Raw genomic sequence first — 18,945 nt, 5'->3', positions numbered from 1 at the left:
AAGATAAGATATACATGCCCCATTGGCAGATGAATCCTTTTCAGGTGTATTAATTGCAATCAGATGAGTGAAACAAGGTAGTCCATTCAATTTGGAAGACTGCCAATGGGGTTTCGTGTCTCCACCCTGACTAGGCAATATTGCCCGATTTGACTTCTGTTGGCTCCTTACATGGTGCATCGTCTAACATTAAACTTCTGTTTTGTTACTATAAGGACTCCCACATTCTTCCTCTATTCTTAGGGTATAGGGGAACTTTATCAGTTCAAGGCTGGCATTTTCTCCTTCCCAGAAGGTTGAAAGTTCACCCCAATACCAGCTCCAACCAATCTGTTCAAGTCACTGGTTGCAGACAAACAGCTCTTAAAATCAGCACGTCACACACACACACACACACACACACACACACACCCCAAGCGTCCAGGCTGCCGAAGACCTCTGGAGAACTCAAAAAACGTGTCGTTTCAGGTAGGTAGCCGTGCTGGTCTGCAGTAGGACCGCAGGATTTGAGTTCAGTGGCACCTCGAAAGCTTATTATCCTGAAAATTTTATTGGTTGCTAAGGCGCCACTGAACTCAAATCCTGCTGTTTTGAGTCATTATGGTTGGTTGCCCCTAATATAAGATATTCTATGCCTTAATCAGAAAAGATGGCTAACAATATGTGTGTCTGGCATTATAGTTATAAAAAGAGCACACAGGGTGGAGGAGGTTGCTATTTTTCTCCCTGTTTCATAATACTGCAGCCCTGCACCACCCACTTAAGCTGATGGGAGGCAAGATTCAGGACTGACTTCACACAACTTGTGGAATTCACTGCGACCAGTTTAGATGGCCTTTAAATGGGACTAGGCATATTCTCTGCTGCTTTCACACACTCTGGATAATGCATTTTCCAATCCACTTTCAATGCACTTTAGTGGTTATTTGCAAGTGGATTTTCTCACTGTGCACAGTAAAATCCACTTGCAACGTGCACTGAAAGTGGATTAAAAATACCCTGTGCAAGCAGCCTTCAGTCTGAGAGGGTTGAGACTGGTAGCCCTGATCAATAAATGAAACCTCCATGCTCAGCAGCAGCGTACCCTCACACACCAATCCAGTATTTCTTTTGGAGAGACCTAGGAGCAAAGATCGCCGATGCAACTCCCAGGTTCAGGTTGGCTGGGTCCCCCCCTCCGGATCCTGTCCCCCACATGGAATGTGACATTGGAGCAGTGAGCGGCACAGGTCACAATGGGACTGCCTAGGGTTGCCAATATCCAGGTGGGTCCTGGAGACTTCCCAGAATTACATCCAGAGAAGATCTACACTACAGAGCTTAGTTCCTCTGGAGAATACGGCAGCTTAAGAGGGTGGTCTCCACAGCACTATACCTTGCTGAGGTCCTTCCCCACTCCAAACTCAGCCACCCCCAAATTCCCAGGAATTTTCCAACCTGGAGGGGGCCGAGATCAGTTCCCCTGGAGAAAATGGCTGCTTTGGAGGGTGAAGGGTGGATTCGATGGCATTATATATGGAGGGTGGCATTCTATGGCATTATACCCCACTGAGGTGCCTCCCCCTCCCCAAAACCTGCTGTGCCCCAGGATCCTTCCCCAAATCTCCAGGAATTTCCCAATGTTGAGTTGGCAACCCTAGGGCTACCCCTCAAGTAAACCACATCCAGCTATTAATGTTCTTACTATTGATAGTAAGATACTGCTAACAACAACAGTAGCACGTAATAATAACCACCACCCCCATCTCGTTGCAAAACGGTGTACAAAACTTCTCCCCGCAGGAGCGCGTCAGCAAAGCAGCCTGCCTGCGCATGCGCTTTTGCTCAGAGCCGGGTCCGGCGCCTCCGGCACCCACTGCGCAGGCGCGAATAGCGGTTTTCCCTTTCCTTCCTTTATAAGGGGGAGAGGAAAGGCGGGGGTCGTTTGGAGCGTCGCTTTCTGACGCTTTGGCTTCCGGTTTCGCGCCTTCTGCTTCCGGGGCACTGTGAGGAGAGGGTCGTTGGGGCCGGCTGGCAGCCAGGGGTGAAAAGGGGGGGAGTCGAAGGCCCCTTCCCCCCGCGCCCCCCCCCGGGGCCAGGTGAGTATTATGGGCTGGGGCATGGGTGGGCCTGAAGAGGGAGGGAAACGGGGCGTGGGAGGGGTTGGTGTTGTCAGTGTGGCTTTAATGCGAATTTATGTTTAATTTTAAGTTTTTCCTCCTTCGTGTCGTTTGTTGCCTTGGTGTGTTTCGGTTTTTTTTAGCGTGGTGGTCTCTTTTATTATTGGCATAGGTAGATGTGTGTGTGAAGAGGCCACCACGCTAAAAATGTATGTGTATATATATTGCTTTCAGAGCTGCAATAAGGAGAGGGGCACTCTGTGGGTCACAAAAGCTTCTGCTGCAAATAAAACTTGTTATAAACAGGGCTTTAGTGGATTTAGTGCGGTATTGTATTTAATTGAATTTGTTTTCTTTAATGTTTGTTGTCTTAGTCTCTTGTTTGTTATTGTTATATATATTTGTGTGTATTTTATTGGGGAGTGTGTGTGTATATATATATATATTTTACATTACTGTGGTGGTCTCTTACTATTGGCAGGTATATGTATATATATCAGTCAATAATGAAAGAGGCCACCACACTGAAAAATTAAAATTTTTACCTTTTGTAGCTCCAATAAAGAGATGGGCACTTTAGGGCTCGCAGGAGCCTCAGCTGCAAATTAAGTTGTTATAAACAGTGCAAAAAAAAAAAAAAAAGCTTCAGCCCACCCCGCTGTGGTTTTTTTTAACTAAGAATCTTTGTCATTTAGATGACTTGTTTTATTGTGTTTTATACATGACGGCCTTCTTTGCTTCACCCCTCCCACCTCCTGACTGGGATATAAAGGCTCAGGGATCTCCACTTCTCCCTGCATTTAACAAAGGGAGCTCTGACTCTCAAAAGCATATAGCTTGTTGGTCTCCAAGATGCCCCTGGACTGATATGCTGCTGTTTTAAGTCAGGTTGTTAGATTTTTTTTTAAGCTACCATTTTGGTTAAAAAATAATTGAAATTGAGAAAAGTAAGCATGTTGCCTGGGTTTAACTCTGTTTTTCCTGGTAGAGAAGCTCCTGAAATGAAATGATAACCTTGTTGTGGTCTGGGTTTAGCATTATGTATTTTGTGCTCTGTTACTCTTATCCTGCTTATTGTCCTACTGTCTCCTCCTAGCTTGACAAGTAACTTGTTAGAGGTAGTTTCAGGTAGATAGCCATGTTGGTCTGCCTTAGAATGGCAGGACTGGAGTTCAGTGGCACCTGAGAGACCAACAAGATTTTTAGTGTATAAGCTTTCAAGAGTCAAAGCCCCCTTCCTCAGATACATTAGAGATTCATTAGAGGCGTTACCTGTCCTAGCAAATCCTGGGACTCCCCATCCATTTTTGATGCTGTTAGTCTTTGTAATTTTCTTCATTAGGTTTGAGTTTTGTGTTACTGCATTTCAGGGGCCTTGGGCTCCCCACCAGTTATAGGCGTTAAGTAGTTCAGTATAACTAGTGGATTGAATTTTTCTTAACTAGATTGTATTTTCACTTACTGTGTTTCATGGCCCCATAACTGCACTGTTCATTTATTTCTCTCCCCCCCCCATACTACTACTTTTTTTACCTGCTGCATAGTAGTTACGCATTGCCTCTAAAAAAGCGGGCTCTAGTCCTTGGAAGCTTATGCTGGAGTAATATTTTGTCCGTCTTTAATGAGCTGCTACAAGACTCCTGTTTAATGTTTATCCTGCTATTCTTCCAAGGAGCTCAGGGCAGCTTGTGGAGCTTTTTCCTACGTGATGACCTTGAGTGGTGCATTAGGCTGAGAGAAGATGGAATGGCCCAAGATCAGCTTCATGGTCTAGTGGAGATTTCAGCCCTTTCTGTGGGGCCCTGGCACTCTTAATTACTACACAGTTAATTACTAATTGCTGCTACTGTTCGCTTGGTGGCTTAGGTGGATCTGTCTGCGCTAAGTGGTGGGTGCAGTTTTTCTGTCTTAAGCATCCAAGTGTGCTGTCGTGTGCAATTGTTTGCTTAAGTGGGGCTTATGCAGAAAAGCTTGGTGAATTCCTGAATGAATTTATTTGGGATCAGAGACCATTACAATGGCTTGGTGAATTGTCCCATGTTAATTATAGGTGTGTGAGGTAGGTGTACCTTGCTAACTCTGGCACTGAAACAGTCAAAGGAAAAAATATTTTGCAATTGGCCTTACCGCTTGTGAGGTGCTTATCTACAGTGGAAGAGGACAATTTAAAAAGATGGTAATTGGGATCTTGTTAGATCGCAGTAACTGAACACTAGAAGCAGTAGGGAGGGGCTTGCTGTGTTGCAGAATGCAGTGCCCTGGAGTTGGGCTATTCTTGGGCCAAGAAGGGATTGCTGAAGAGTGTCTTGCAATAACGGATATTGTATAGAAAATGAGACATAAGTTATGAAAACTAGTAGTAGCTTCTGCTTTTGAGCTGAAAGGGAAGTCTGTCTCTAAGCTTAAGAGCTTGATTTATTCTGTTTTGTCCTGCACTTTCTCTATGAAACTCAGGGTGGTTCCCCCTTCCTCAGGTTAATTCTCAACAGCCCCATGAGTTAAGCTATGCTAAGAGAGAACAAATACTCAGTCATCCAGTCAATCTCATGGCAAGCCAGATTTGAACTTGGATCACTCAGTTGTAATCAAGCATTTCATAACAATACTGCTTCTCTTTATCCGTTAGAGGGAAAAATCTGTTATGAAGGTTATGCTGTTTCTGGAGAGTTAAGGTGCCTTGGATGTGTTTCTGTACATACGTGCAGCCTGAAACTTAGCTGGGCTGACTTCTGAGCAAACGTACAGAGTTCTGTAGTGTTTCCAAGTAAGTTGGCGTAGTAGAAATGCTTATTGGAATCATTGGGACTTCATTTAGAATAAACATAGGGAAGAACTATGTGCAACTTCCTGTTACCACACAGGAACAATCGTCCGTGTTTTTTTGAGGAAGGAAAGCCCTGGTGAAGACACTAATAAAAGCTTGACGATGGTGGGAACTAAGCAAGCGCAGAAGGCTTTACCTTAAAGCACGATCGTTCCGTTCTTCGTTTGGCAGTGGTGGGTTATAGGAGCACACTTCTTTTGCAGCAGAGTTGGTTTCTTGTCGCGCTTGCTCTGAGTCATGAGGCAGAATGCAGGCCGAGCATCCTTGCTTTGCTTGCTTTCCAATTTAGCCTCTCCCGAGTAATTCAAGGCATCTGGTCAGTTCCGCAGTGGTAAATAGCTCTGCTTGTCCACAAGAGAACATATATCCTGCGCATGTTCTCTTGCGCTAGCTCTTGAGAGAGAGAGTGCACAAGCAGGAGTGTGTGCTCGCTCTTGCGCGTGGGCTCTCTCTCTCTTTCTTTGAGACTCAAAGCGAATTACTTAGCATAAGTAACTACAATCCATAGCACGAGGAGACATCTAATAAACAATGTCATAGGACTGTGTCCGCAGAAATCCGAAACAGGGCGTAAGTATTAAAACACAGCATATTAAAGAATTCAAGAAATGGTATTACTGTCAAAGCGAGTTAGGTAGGGGCTCCCAAGTCTGTGCTGGGAAGAAGCCTCCTGCCTGCTGTGATGTGACCACCTCTTGCTCTGAGTGTAGAATTAACTGTGGCTTTTAATAGAAAGAATTCAGATTGAATAAGCCGGTCTTCCTCTAACTTGGGTAACAGCAATTCTGTGAGCTGGCGGCTGTTACACTGCTGCCTTGTTAAGCAATACACTCTGCTGTGTGGAACATGTAGCACCAGTAGCCCCTCTGGTTATTTGCTAAGGCACAGTGACAATCAACAAGCGCTTGTCAGCCTGCTGGATGGAATATGTCTTCACTGCAAATTCCTTTCCCCTAGAAGATCAAGAATGATTTCAGTGGGGCATAAGGAATCTTTACATTTAGTTTTCTACAAGTCAGAATCTGATATACATATTCAGAAACAAGAAGTGGTATGGGCCTAGCAGCAACCTCCACACAACTCACCTGAGCAACTTGCTACCTCACAACTTCTGCAACTTGGCCAGACTTTTTCCAGAGAGCGGCTGCCGGGGAGGAAAAGCTGAGAGCCAGTGTGGTGTTGTAGTGGACAGAGTGCCAGGCTGGGCTCTGGGAGACTCAGGTTTGAATTCCCCCTCTGCTATGGAAGCCTGCTGGGTGACCTTGGGCCAGTCACTCTCTCAGCCTAGCCTACCTCGTAGGGTGGTTGTGAGGATAAACGGAGGAGAGGAGAATCATATAAACTGCTTTGGGTCCCAGTTGCGGAGAAAGATGATCTGTATATGAAATAATAGAGTAGAAAACTGGAGGGGCAGATAAAAGAAAGGTTGGTTGGTGAGTGGGAAGAAGAAAACCAGTTGGGGAAAAGGAGAGAAGATATGGGGGCTGCCAGGAGAGTGGGGAGAGAAGATAATGTAGGGAAGGGGATATGCAGGAAAGAAGTGCTCCCCACAGTCCTTATGAGTTCCTTGCATTTTGTGTGTGTGAGTGTGTGAGTGAGAGAGACACAGAGACACAGACAGACATCCCAGTGTGTGGCAGAGGAAGCCAGTGAGTTCAGAACATAGTGAGATTTAAACAGGGGGTGTGGTGGAGCCTTTCCTTTGTAGTTCAGCTTCTTAGCCAGTAAGTTACTCTATCTGTGAAGTATGGAATAAAACGTCAGGGTAGAGCTTGATCATGTTTATTGCAGAGGGGGAAAAACTAGCCAAGATGTGCACACAAAGCCACTCTCGATTTTTACAGAAAATGTGCAATGAGTCCAAGTAACTGTAGGCCATTCGACCCAAATCTATTTCAGCCCCTTTGTTAGCAAGGCTGTTTTTGCATTGCTGTTTTGTATCCAGTGTTCATGCTGGTTTTTAGGAGGGCATCTTGACTCACGAGCACTGAGACCAAATGTCAATCTTTCACAGTTCTCGGCTGACGTCTTGACAAGGGAAGGAGGCGTTCTGGATCCCATGGAGCCTTCATCCTCCATCGAGGCCAAGCTGAGGATGGAGGGTGTGGAGTTGAAAGAGGAATGGCAAGACGAAGACTTTCCTCGGTAAGGAGGTCCTGTGACAAAGCCAGGTCTGGAGTAGAGGCCTTGCGTGCAGATCAGCTCCTTCTCAAGGGGGAGCTGAGGGGACGTTTCAGCCCTAACCTGAGCATGGAAAATGCTGTTGTTGTTGTTTTTGTCGAGGGGTTTTTATATGTCACAGCAAGCTATGTGGACTTGTGCGTTAGGATGCTCCCAATGTGGAAACAATGAATTGAATAAATATGTTCTGAAGTATTTGTCCTCTCTCCTAGGCCTCTGCCGGAAGATGACCATATTGGAGATCTGCCCAATGCATCGGGAAGAGGGGACCCCCCTGGCAAGTGCATGCAGTCTAAAGTTACTTTGGCTACCAAGATGAGGGAGTCAGTACTTGCTGCCTTAAACATTGAGTAGTTCATCTTGGAGGGCTTTTTGGAAGGTGGCGAAGCAAGCCTAAGCTGCAGGACGGAAAGATCTGTTGTTGTTATTTAATATTCTACCCAGTGCCTTGTTTGACTTTTTTTTTTTAAATTCACACATGCCCCAGGCAGCTGGTGAGTTGATATATCCATTACTGGATGAGTCATTTCCAGTGGAATATGAAAGTGGAAAATAAATTTTTCCATGGCATCTGTATTTAAATGAGACATTCGTTGGCCAGGCCTTAAACATGCCTGGGATGATAACCTGTTCATCTCCTCTTTATACTGAGAAGCGCAGTTAAATAGTTGAATTTTTAATAGCTAATTAAAAAAAAAATCTGGGGCTTGAAAACTGCATAAAATAACTGTTGAATGCCCTAAAAATCTCTAAAGCCACTAAAACAGTTGGGTTAAACAGAAATGTTTTGGCTTGGCACCTAAAAGTATGCTAGGTGTCAGGCCAGAGGAAGGGCATTCCAAAGGTGAGGCGCCACCACTGAAAGAGCCCCATTTCTAGTTTTTATGGCCTCTTTAAGACAACAACACAGGTGTTTCACAGCATGCTCTTTAGACCAGTAGGTGCCTGCTGAGGAATATCAGCTGCTCTTCAGAAAACTTACTTTGCAGCATTAGAGTTCCGTCATGTTCCAAGTGAAATGTTGCTTTCGTGACCCGTCAGGCTTCTGATCAGCTTCCAGGTGTCACTGCAAGGCTCTGGCTTTAAAGCCCTGCTCGGTTCTGGAATTTGAACGTAATCCTCTTTCCCCTTCCTAACCTATTAGAAATCAATGGCAGCAAAGTTAAGAAGAAGCTGCTGGCTCCCAATATAAGCCTAACTCTGGACCACAGCGAAGAATCCGTTTTGTCAGATGAGTTGGATGAGAGCGGGGAGATTGACCTGGATGACCTGGACACACCCTCTGAAAACAGCAACGAGTATGAATGGGAAGGTGAGACGTCCTCCTCTTGACCGAGCATTGTGCCGGCATCTTTTCTTGGCCACAGGCCGGTGGGGTAGATAGCTTGGTGGAGCTTTTCCGTTGCCTGCTGCTGCATAACCTTTTTGCAAGGCTGACCAAGGCCCTCTGACTTAGGGACGGGCGAGGCGGGAGCCCAATTAGGAAGACTTGCTTTCCGCATTCTTGTGGGACCAGTTCCAATCTGCAAGTTTTATTTATTTTGGGAGTTGGATATGCAGCTATCTGTATACTGGATTTCTTTGCTGGTTAAGGCTGCTCAGGGGCTGTGGGCAAATGGTGGAACTCTGACATCTTTGTTGCCCCCCTGATTTATTCCTCCCCTTACTTCTCCCCTGGGGAAGAATATTGGCACCCCCATGGCGTATCAAGAGATATAAGGCCCTACATGGAGTGGGGCAGATAGAAGGGTGCTGCTTTACATTTTCACGAAACCTGCAAATCCTCAGTCCACCACAGAGTTCCTGTTGTGAGTTTATTGGGGTTAAAACAGGGCTATCTGTATGTGGTGCTCTTTGGTTTTTAAAATAAATACAATTAGATGAAACTGCCAGAGTCTAGGGTAGGCATTTCCTGAAGCTTCTTGGGTGTGAGCCTTTCCCCCTCATCTTCCCCCACCTGGTCCAACTAACCCAGATCAGTTGAGGAGGCCTTGCTCCGGACAACTTTTTTTGTGGGATGGAATGTATCTATTACCAGTGCTTTTCTGGCTGTTTCGGAAATTGGTAAAACCTTCCTTCTTTGCTCTACCTGTTGATGCGAATGTTAATGATCTCTGGTATATCTGTGGATCTGATTGAGAGGGTTAGCGTTCATACAGCTCTCAATAGGCCAAATGGAACAAAGCTGGTACTGACAGTGATGTGATGCATTGGGAAACGGGGTGGGGGGGAGCGGGGGGGGGGGAGAATTGTGTATGGCAATTCACAATAATGTTGCTAAATTATTACTAACTCTTAGGCGGCAGTCTCAAATCTGTCTTGCTGGATCTATAAATGAACTCAGCCAGTCGTAATCTGGAAAGGGATTCGAAATTACTTGGCACAGGGCAGATCTCCTACGGTGCAAAATTGATTCAAGAGTCTTGAGCCACAGAGGAAGAAGAGTAGCTCTTTGGAATTAGTGACCTGACAGTTTGAGGCATGGGAATAACTTGTCTTTTGTGTATTTGATAGGTGATGATTTTGGTGGTGTGTTGCTCACTTGTGTTACTCCTAATGTGTTAGAGAACTGGAGCAAGATAATACAGTTCCCAGAGTCAGAACGTTCCCCCAATTGAAGGAGTCTTTTCCTGATGTTAGAGGCTCCTTTGATCCTCTTCTATCAGAGGAAGGCTCTGCTGTTTAAAAGGTCTGGATTCAGCTCAGTGTGTGTTGTCTTTACAAGACTCTGAGCGAGTGAGGGTGGGGAGTTGCGTGTCACTGGAATAAGGTTTCTGTCTCTTCTTTTCTCTTTAATGCGGCGGTCAGCGTTTTCCTGGAGGGATAGTTTCCATTAACAGCTCTGTCTTGGAAACCATCTACTAACATGCAGTAGTTTTCTCACACCTGTGTGGGTAAGGTTTGTGCTACTGAAATTTATTTAACAAGGTCCCAGTGATGAAGATGAATGGGTGTTTTTGAGAGTGCCCCATATATACTGGCGATTTTGCTTATTTATGATTGAAACATCTATTTGCATGTCTACCACAAATCAATGGGTAGAAATGGTTTGCTGCTAAATCAGTAATGAAAGGGGCAATAGCTCTTGGAGGTAGCTTTACTCATAGCTGTCCACTGATCAAAGGGTTTTCAGTGTTACCCTAATTAATTTTAGAGATTTCAATAAAGGCTGCACTGAGAAGCTGGAATACGTGTATATTTTAAAATTTGTAAAACACATTGCCTAAATCAAGGGGTGCTTGAATCAACACTGAAAATACTTTTATTGCAAGACTTGCTCTGACTTGACAAACATTGATTTTTCAGCTGATCAAAGGAACAGTTTGTATTAACTTTTAATATGTTCAGGGTTTGGGGAAGAAATCAAAACTTTCACACACCTGTATATTAAACTGTTCTGCCGGTATACTAAACTGTTCTGCTTAGTCCATTGCTTAAGTAAAAAAAACCAGGCTAGATGGGAATGTGGACAAGCTCGCTTCAGTATAATGGCACTGAGCTTGAAAGAGTTTGAGCCCAGTCTGTAGCCCAGTCTTATCTGTGCTTTGCAACATCGCAATATTTTAAACCTCCTTTCAACACTTGGACAGATGATCTTCCAAAACCCAAATCTACTGAAGTGATTGGGGAAGGGGAGCTTCCAGAATATTCGGCATCCGAGGAAAAAGAGGAGGAGCGGCGCTGGCGTATGTTCCGAATTGGAGAGCAGTCTCACAGGGTGGACATGAAGGCCATTGAGCCCTACAAGAAAGTAATCCGGCACGGAGGTACGGCTAGGCAGGAAGGCTTGCTGTGTTCACAACTGGAAAGTGCAGGAAGAAACACCGTTAGTGACCTCTGATCCGTTTCTCCCCACAGGATATTACGGCGATGGATTGAATGCGATAGTTGTGTTTGCAGTTTGCTTCATGCCCGAGAGCAGTCAGCCAAACTACAAGTACTTAATGGATAATCTATTTAAGTAAGTTTGGTGAGCTTGCCTTTTATGGATTTTAAAAAATTAGACCCTATAATAATAACAATAACAACAACATTTGATTTGTATACCGCCCTTCAGGACAACTTGATGCCCACTCAGAGCGGTTTACAAAGTATGCCATTATTATCCCCACAACAAAACACCCTGTGAGGTGGGTGAGGTTGAGAGAGCTCTGAGAGAGCTGTGACTGGCCCAAGGTCGCCCAGCCGGCTTCAAGTGGAGGAGTGGGGAATCAAACCCGGCTCTCCAGATTAGAGTCCCGTGCTCTTCACCGCTACACCAAACTGGCTCTCACTGTTGTCTACTCTGGTGGCCTGAGACCTTGGAGAGTTGCTACCAGAGATCTTCCCAGCCCTTCTATCCAAGACTTTTTTTCTGCCAAAGGGGGGCCTTCAGCAACAGAGCGTGTGCTCTGGCACTGAGCTCTTCCCCCCCCTCCCCCCTGACCTGTTGCAGAAACCAGGCCAGAAATAACTCTTGGGCGTTCTTATTCAGGCGTGTGCCAAGCCCCCACCCCCATTGCCCCTCACAATTTTTGATAATTAGAAGGATCATTTAGCAATTGTGGCTAATCCCTGTTTGAAGAGTGCCTGCTTCTCTCGGCAACAGATTCCACGAACCAGTCGGCCTTGGAGTGAAGAAACACACAAGCATTCATGTTGCTAAATGACCTAGTGAAACCGAGAACTTGCAGTCATGAAGCTTTCAAATGATAACAAAAAAACCTGCAAAGGCATCCTTAGCGAGTGTGTGGCCCCTATGAATCTGGTTCGCCCCAGGCTACGTGCATCCGTGGAGGCAGCTTACCACACACACGACCTCTCTTGACCCTCGAGCAGGGATTGTCCTCTGATGGCTGCTCCCCACTGTCGGTTCCCGGTGGCCGTAGCTTTTTGTGGGTGTGTGTATTGAGGAGGACTCTGCTTCCAGGGAGGTGTCTGCAGTATTATAAAAGGCAAATGTTTGGGGTGTTTAAGGCTGTCTTCTCCTGCCGTTCCCTGGTAAGGTTGACCTTGTACCCTTTTTCTGTTGTAACTGCTGCTGTTGCAGTGATTAGGAAAGCAAGACCCTGACTCACAAGTACATATGGTATGCCTGTCCAAAGTTACTAGTCTTCCTTTCTCCATCTAATTCTCCCCACCAGCCCAGCTACTGCTAGGCAGATTGCTAGGCCACCTTGCACATGGGTAAAATCATGAACAGGTCAGGAGAGCTCCCACTCTCCTGGCTTTCCTCAAACAATGCAACTCTGAATTATTCAAGAGGGCTTTTTACTCGGATGAGAGGTCTCAGAGAGGTGCATCAGTAAAGAGATAGGGACCATAGACTTCACTACTGTGTACTGTCTGTTGTTTTAAGTGTGATCCTGCTGGGTAGTTTCTTGTTTAATATGTCAGTCTCAGCATTGCTAATGTTCTGTTTCAGCATTTCTTCAACTGCGTGTTGGATTTCTGCTAGTTTTTGCCTATTACATAGTTTATTGAATTGTCCTTGAAACTGACTGTTCTAACTCACACCGTGTAATCTTCCTGGAGTCTCTACGAGAGAGGCAGATTATAAATCATCTAAATAAATAAAAACAGTGGACTTTTCTATGTGGTCTGGTGAAACAAGTGTATGTCTTAACATTTACCCCAGATTTGCAGATAGCCTGGCTAAAGCTAGTTCTTCCCCCCCCCCTCAAAAGAAGAGGGTGATGTGCCTGCTTGTGTTGTGATGAAAGAGAATGGGACGGTGGGCCTTCAAAGGTGACCTCAGCCCTGCTTTTTTTCCTTGTAGGTTTGTGATTGGAACACTAGAATTACTGGTTGCTGAAAACTACATGATCGTTTATTTAAATGGTGCTACGACACGGAGGAAGATGCCCAGCCTAGGCTGGCTCAGGAAATGCTACCAACAAATTGACAGGAGGTAAGAAGGAAGGGAGCTGCCTGTAGAGATCTGACTGCCGAACACATGAAAGACGCCTCCCTAACGGAGGCTTCTTGCCATTGCCAAGTGGGGGCCAGCGAGCTTCAGAGGAGAGACAGCACCTAGAAGTAGCAGCAGGGGCAGGAGAACTGAAGGGAGAAACAAGCGAGGCAGCTGGCATATGCTCCCATGAGAGGGAAGCAGAATCTGTTTTGCGTAAAGCAGGATTCCAGAAGAAACCCTTCCCGAAATGTGGACGTTGTTGTCCCAACAAGAAAAAGCAGCATATTTAACATTGCAATTGGCTGTTCCTAAAATATACACCTTTGAAGGGCAGGTTCCTCAAAAGCTAGTAATGAGAGCTAAGGCATTTCTCTGGAGAGCAGTTTTCCTGAGGTCAGAACTTTTCCTAGTCTGAAGCTAAGAACAAGCTGTAAGAAAAGCATTTCTTGCAGTTGAGCCACCAGAGAGGGTTTTCCTCCTCCTCCTCTTCCTACTACACTAGCAGACCTTTTCAAAATAGCCTGAGCCACTGGATTGGCTATTGATTTCCACCTTGTGGACTCTGGACTTGTGCACTGGTTCAGGTCTCTTCCAGTGTGGTAGGTGGGGGTGGGGGGATGCCTCCGAGCACTGCTTGCGGATTCTGCGTCGTCCTGCATATCCTTAGAGGCTTCAGTCGTCCCCTTCTTTGTCGACAGGCTTTTTTTGTTCTTCCTGCTAGAGACCCTTACTAGGGTTGTCCCCACGTCCTTTAATCCCGGCGTAAATCTTTTTTCAGCATGATGTGGACAGATGTCTTGACTTAACCTCTCCCCTTCTTGGCCTGCGAATGCCTTCTAACCCTCCCACCCCAGTTCCCAGTTTTGCCAACTTTCTTCTGTGTGAGCCTCTCAGCAGGGTCGTCTGCTTTGTCCTGGCAACTAGGTTGAGGATGCAGATACGCACTCCCATCTCTGCCCTTCTCCCCGACCGGCTTTCCCTTCCGGTTCTGCTTCCTGCCCAGGGAACCTGGCCAGAACCTGACCCTCTGCAGGTAGGGGGACACATTTCCCCTTCGTTGTCTCTTCCAATCATCTAGGCACAATTTGTGATCTTGCTGTCGTTCGTCCGGCTCTAATAAGGAGTTGCCGCTCTGAGGCTATTAGCTCATTAGGAGTTCCTTCTAGCAACAATTAGAGCAGTAGCAAACCGCTGTGACGCTTTCGTGTCCGCTGCACAGAAGCTGGCATTTCGCGCTGGCATTGCTTCCGTTGCCAACTGCCTTCCCGTTTACCTTTAGGCTGAAGAAGAACCTGAAATCCTTAATAATAGTTCATCCTTCCTGGTTTATTAGGACACTTCTGGCAATCACAAAACCTTTTATCAGGTAATGCTCGAAATACATTATTATGTTTTTAAGTGCTAGTACGTTTGCTTTTATCAGTGACCATGTTTTCTAACCCCTTTTTTTTTTTAGCTCAAAGTTCAGCCAAAAAATCAGATATGTCTTCACTCTGGCAGAGCTGGCGGAACTGGTCCCTGTAGAATCAGTGGGCATTCCGGATTGCATAAAACAGTAGGTCTTGCATCTGTATCTCAGCCCCGTAAATACTCGCCCGTGAAGTTAAGCTTCTGAAAACGCTGAAAATTTTTGCTTCTGTCGAGTCATGGCATCTCTGCTGGGAAGTCTCTCTGGTGAACAGAATTAATTGCAGTGGAGGGCTGTAGGCTGGATCCTGCACCTCTGTGCCACTTTCCTCCAGCACAAAGACGCTTCGGTTTTGGAAGGGCCTCTTGTGTCGGCAGAAAACTATGTGCCCCAGGGGAGAGCGATGCCCATTAGTGAGAGAGGCCAGCCCAGTGAAAAGTAAACCGTATTATACCCGGGGGGCGGGGGGGCGGGGAGTTGTAACCCGTATTCTTATATACCTAGGATTGTGGGAATAGGAGTGAGAGATGGAAATGACCCCATTGGGAAATGCTTGCCACAGCACCGCACGAAAGCAAAGCACCCCTGGTAGTGTTAGATCTGAGAAGGGTAGTTGGCGGAGTTGGTGTTGCTGATTAAAATTGTTTAAGATGTGACCGTGCCAGTTCCCTAGTCACTTCTCAGGGCCATTTCAAGAGCCTGGGAGGAATCCTGCAGGTCTCTTCCACTGTGTGCAGCACTTCCCTCTGGCCCAAGGACTCTTCCACGGATGCGAGAAGATCTTGAGCCAGAGCAAAGCTGCTTGGGATCCACGGGATGCTGTGCCGGATGTCTGACCGCTTCTGCACAGTCCCTCTCTTCCCCGAATTCTCTCTGGGTTCCAGCTCATGCTCTGGAATGAACGAAGCGCCTAGGGTACTCGCAGAGCCGTCGCTTTCCTAATCTAGCTTTCTGAGGGGTTGTGAGGGTCAAGGGCCGGGGCAGCTAAACTCTTGGACAGAGGAATATGTGCTGGAAACTCAGGCACCATTTTGCAAGAGATCGGATGTGGTTTTTACTACACAGAAACGAAGTCCCATTTCTTCTGTGCTGGTACTTAAAAGTAGGCTAAGGAGAAGGTCCCCATTAGCTGCTGTTGGCTTCAGAAGTGCTTGGGATTTGCCGGCATACAATACTGCACTGTTTACTAAAAACTGAATTTTCCCCACCAAGGTATGAAGAAGAAAAATTTAAAAAGAAAGCCAAAAGGTATATGCACATCTTGATCAGGGCTATGTCTAGTTCAGCTAACTTTGCACTGTACCGAGACTCTCTTCAGCGTGCCAAAATGCATACAGCATGTGTGAATGAACACACCCCTGCCGCAAAGCTTGCCTTTGTGTCTCTGGCTTAGCTCGTGCTGTGTTGTCTGTGGCTTGTGTTGTGTAAAACAGCCTGCTGCTTTTGGGAGTCAGCTGCATGGGCCACAGATAATACCTTTATCTGATCATAGCGCTAATTTTTAGGCCTGTAGAACTGCAAATACTTCCTCCTCGTATATAAACTCAGGTGCAGCAATTTCTGCAGACTATTTCCTTAACTTGAGATTGCTGGTGACTCGGCAGTCACTGATGTTTAAAAGTTGCCTGACTCACACACCCCCTGCCTACATTGGCCCTTTATCTTTCTGTGCTGTCTGCATTTGCGGTGTTGTTGTTTTGTTCCCTCACCTATGCATGCTGGGTTTTTGTAGTGCTCAGAAGTGCACAGTCTGCTCCTGTGCCTCGTGCAGCTTCTTCAGTTCATGAAATCCTGTCCAGTCAGCCAGTTAACCATTGCTGTTGCCACTAACAAATTTACTTGATCCAGAATGTGCCCAGCATACATAATGCTTCCAAATGCCTTGTTCTAAAATTCTCTCCACCTTTGGGTAAGGGGTAGGCTGCTACCTAGCAAGGTGAAACAAGCCTATTAATAACACAAGGAGACTTAAAACCTTGAGGAAATACGACATGTGCATTTATCAAGTCGCTTCTTACCAAAAAAAGGTCATCTGTCATATTTAACTCTGTCTCTCAAACTTGATAATTGTAAAGTGAAGAAGAGAGAGAATCTCTGGAACACTTTTCCAAACTGGCTTCTGCCAGAAAAGGCGGTGAGAGTGAGTTTTCCCGTTTCTTCGTAAAACAGAAAAATGGCTGAATTCAGAAACTTGCTCCAGTCCACTGCTCATCAGCAGTGTCAGACTTTGCCTCCATTGCTGTTCATTCCACCCTCAAAATAGACTAGAAGAGTTACTGGCGTAAGCATTGGCCAAAAGGCAGGCAGACCCAGAAACTGGACTCCCATGTTGTTCTGGGGCACTCAGAACGAGATACTTAGGAACACTTGCTAAGCATGTTTTTCTGGCTTGATTCTAAATGTCTGACATGGCCAGAGAAATGGGGAATCCCACTTAACCTAGACTTGCTGTTGGCTGTAACGGTCCTTGCTGCTCAGTTTGTTAATGTTAGAAGGAAGGTTGGCTTGCTGTAAGGATTGGAAAGATTCGTACCCACCATTTTGTCTCCCGGGCAATTTACAAACATAATTTAAAATGACATAAAACAATAAAAAGGAACTGCAGCCAATCTCAGCTCCCTGGCAAAGTGTCACAGAGGTACATCATGAAGAAAAATGGATGGGGGGGAGAGATGGGCCAAGCAATGTCTGAAGATGTCACGTTCCACAAAGGGCTGTGGGCTCTGTGCTGTCCTTTGGTCCTGCTAATCAGCCGTGCTGTGCAGGCCTCACTCTGAGTTACTTGTGCTTAAAATGGGGAAGAGGGGCTGTACCTTGCAGTACTGATGGGGTCTTTTTTCATTTTCTTGCAACCGTCGCTCTAAAATGTCACCTTGTTAACCTTACAATTCATGATTCACTGGGGAAATCTGTCTGCTCTGTGTGCGCTGTTATGCTAAATTACTGAGCAGTTTTCTTTTTCAAAACTTGATTGAGCTTCAGTTTTTCTTTTATTTTTTTCTGTTTAATAAGCAGAATTGACCAAGAGCTTAACGGAAAGCAAGAAGAGAAGACAGAACAGTGAATTTTTTTTTTGTCAGAGTCAAACCAAGACTGAGGAATGTGCCGATGGAATGATATTTTGCATTAAAAACCTGTTGCAGTGGAGGGTTTGCCTCTGGACTTGTGCCCCGTGGCCTCTGTTCTGCTGGGCTGGCTTGCACACAGCTGCCTTCGTCGTAACCGCCTTATACTGCAGCATCACAGGGTGTCATTGGTGACACCTGAGTTTTATCTAAATGATGCTTATTCAGTAATTATTTATATGCATAAATGTTAAGGAAAGGAAAGAGAATAATATATATTTTTATGACTTCTTAAAACAATATATAATGTCTACCTGTAGGATTTTTACAAGCAGGCAAGACCATAAATGACTGCTGTCATTCATTTTGTAATAAAGTGCATAGCATCGTTTTGTAAATGGTCGACTGCCTTTTAGTCCACAAACAGACCCCCCCCCCACACACACACTCAGTAATAGTTCTGCTAGTTGGGGATAATCCACTGTTGTGTTAAGACGAGGCTCCCATAGTAGATGTAACAGCGCTTGCTATATCCTCCCTGGGTGCTTCCTCTTGGCCCCCCAAAGCTGCAGCTGATTGGCTACAGAGCTTTTAGTTTTGGCTCTGAATAGCCACGCTTGTGAACGGAGCAGTTCAAGTGAACGCTAGCTTGGGGTCACTTTACTCATTTGAAGCGTGGGCGTCTGATGTGCAACCAGCCTTCATCATCTAAAGGTCTGTATTGGCATAGCTGAGCCACCTTCTGTTTGAGATACACCCAACCGTTCAGAATGAAGGCAAGGGGCAGAACTGTGTGCTAATCCAACCCGGGGTGGGGGGGCGGGGTGCTGCCAAAATTGGCCTCCACCGGTCGAGCTTCCTCTTGCCATAACATATAGTGCATCTTGCTCTGTGTTCTGCTGTGATGTTCCCCTGCCCTCCAGTGACACAGGATGACGAAATGCACAGTGTTGGAGACATGGGGATGGTTGGGCTTGCCAATAGAGCTGGGGTGGAACTTGACACAGGGATACCATTTTTCAGTGGCAGCTCTGTTTCTCTCCACTCTAAGTTAGAAGGATATGCTCTGCTTTTCTGCCTTTTTGTAGAGAGATTGTGCCTTGTGCTCTTTGATTCAGCACCTTCCACAAGCACTAAATTCACTTTATACATTTTTAAAGGAGTCTTTTTTTTTAATGTACACAGCCACAAGCTTTTCGTGTGTGGAAATTTACTGCGCTAGTATGGCCTGAATCTTATATGTCCTGGGTGAATGTCAGTCACATGTTTATCCCATGCACTAATCTCTGAACAGCTGATTTTAAATATCTGCTGTGAAACACTTTGCTGACCTTCAGAAAGAGTAAAATTTTAAAATTTTCATTTGCCTTTTCAAAACATGTCACTTGGAAGCAACTGTCAACATATTACCCATCTCCAAACAGTGTTTACTTGGGAAATGCTCGCTGTGTTGGTTTTTTAAATGTAGTCAATAA

The 18,945-nt window shown here is 45.6% G+C and overlaps 1 protein-coding gene across 2 annotated transcripts; it reads left to right on the top strand.

The window, feature by feature from the left end:
- Positions 1–1,983: 1,983 nt before the first annotated feature.
- Positions 1,984–18,945, top strand: BNIP2 (BCL2 interacting protein 2). Of its 2 annotated transcripts, XM_055002891.1 has the most exons (11): positions 1,984–2,078; positions 6,938–7,068; positions 7,317–7,381; positions 8,249–8,416; positions 10,695–10,871; positions 10,963–11,065; positions 12,863–12,994; positions 14,277–14,363; positions 14,454–14,552; positions 15,618–15,653; positions 17,421–18,945. In XM_055002891.1, exons 2-11 carry the CDS (start codon positions 6,983–6,985, stop codon positions 17,467–17,469), a joined length of 1,002 nt encoding a protein of 333 aa, XP_054858866.1. In that variant the 5' UTR covers positions 1,984–2,078; positions 6,938–6,982; the 3' UTR covers positions 17,470–18,945. The 2 variants fall into 2 exon arrangements, with proteins under 2 accessions (XP_054858866.1, XP_054858867.1); XM_055002892.1 differs by lacking the exon at positions 15,618–15,653.

Source organism: Eublepharis macularius, chromosome 18 (genome assembly GCF_028583425.1).
Source record: "Eublepharis macularius isolate TG4126 chromosome 18, MPM_Emac_v1.0, whole genome shotgun sequence".
Classification (NCBI taxonomy): domain Eukaryota; kingdom Metazoa; phylum Chordata; class Lepidosauria; order Squamata; family Eublepharidae; genus Eublepharis; species Eublepharis macularius.
This window is presented reverse-complemented; position numbering and strand designations above follow the sequence as displayed.

Bases quoted from the DNA above. Each gene is read 5' to 3' on its own strand.
- BNIP2 (XM_055002891.1), top strand. From the start codon at position 6,983: ATGGAGCCTTCATCCTCCATCGAGGCCAAGCTGAGGATGGAGGGTGTG. The intron at 11,066-12,862 runs GTAAGTTTGGTG...TTTTCCTTGTAG, and splicing joins TTAATGGATAATCTATTTAA to GTTTGTGATTGGAACACTAG. The intron at 14,553-15,617 runs GTAGGTCTTGCA...TTCCCCACCAAG, and splicing joins ATTCCGGATTGCATAAAACA to GTATGAAGAAGAAAAATTTA.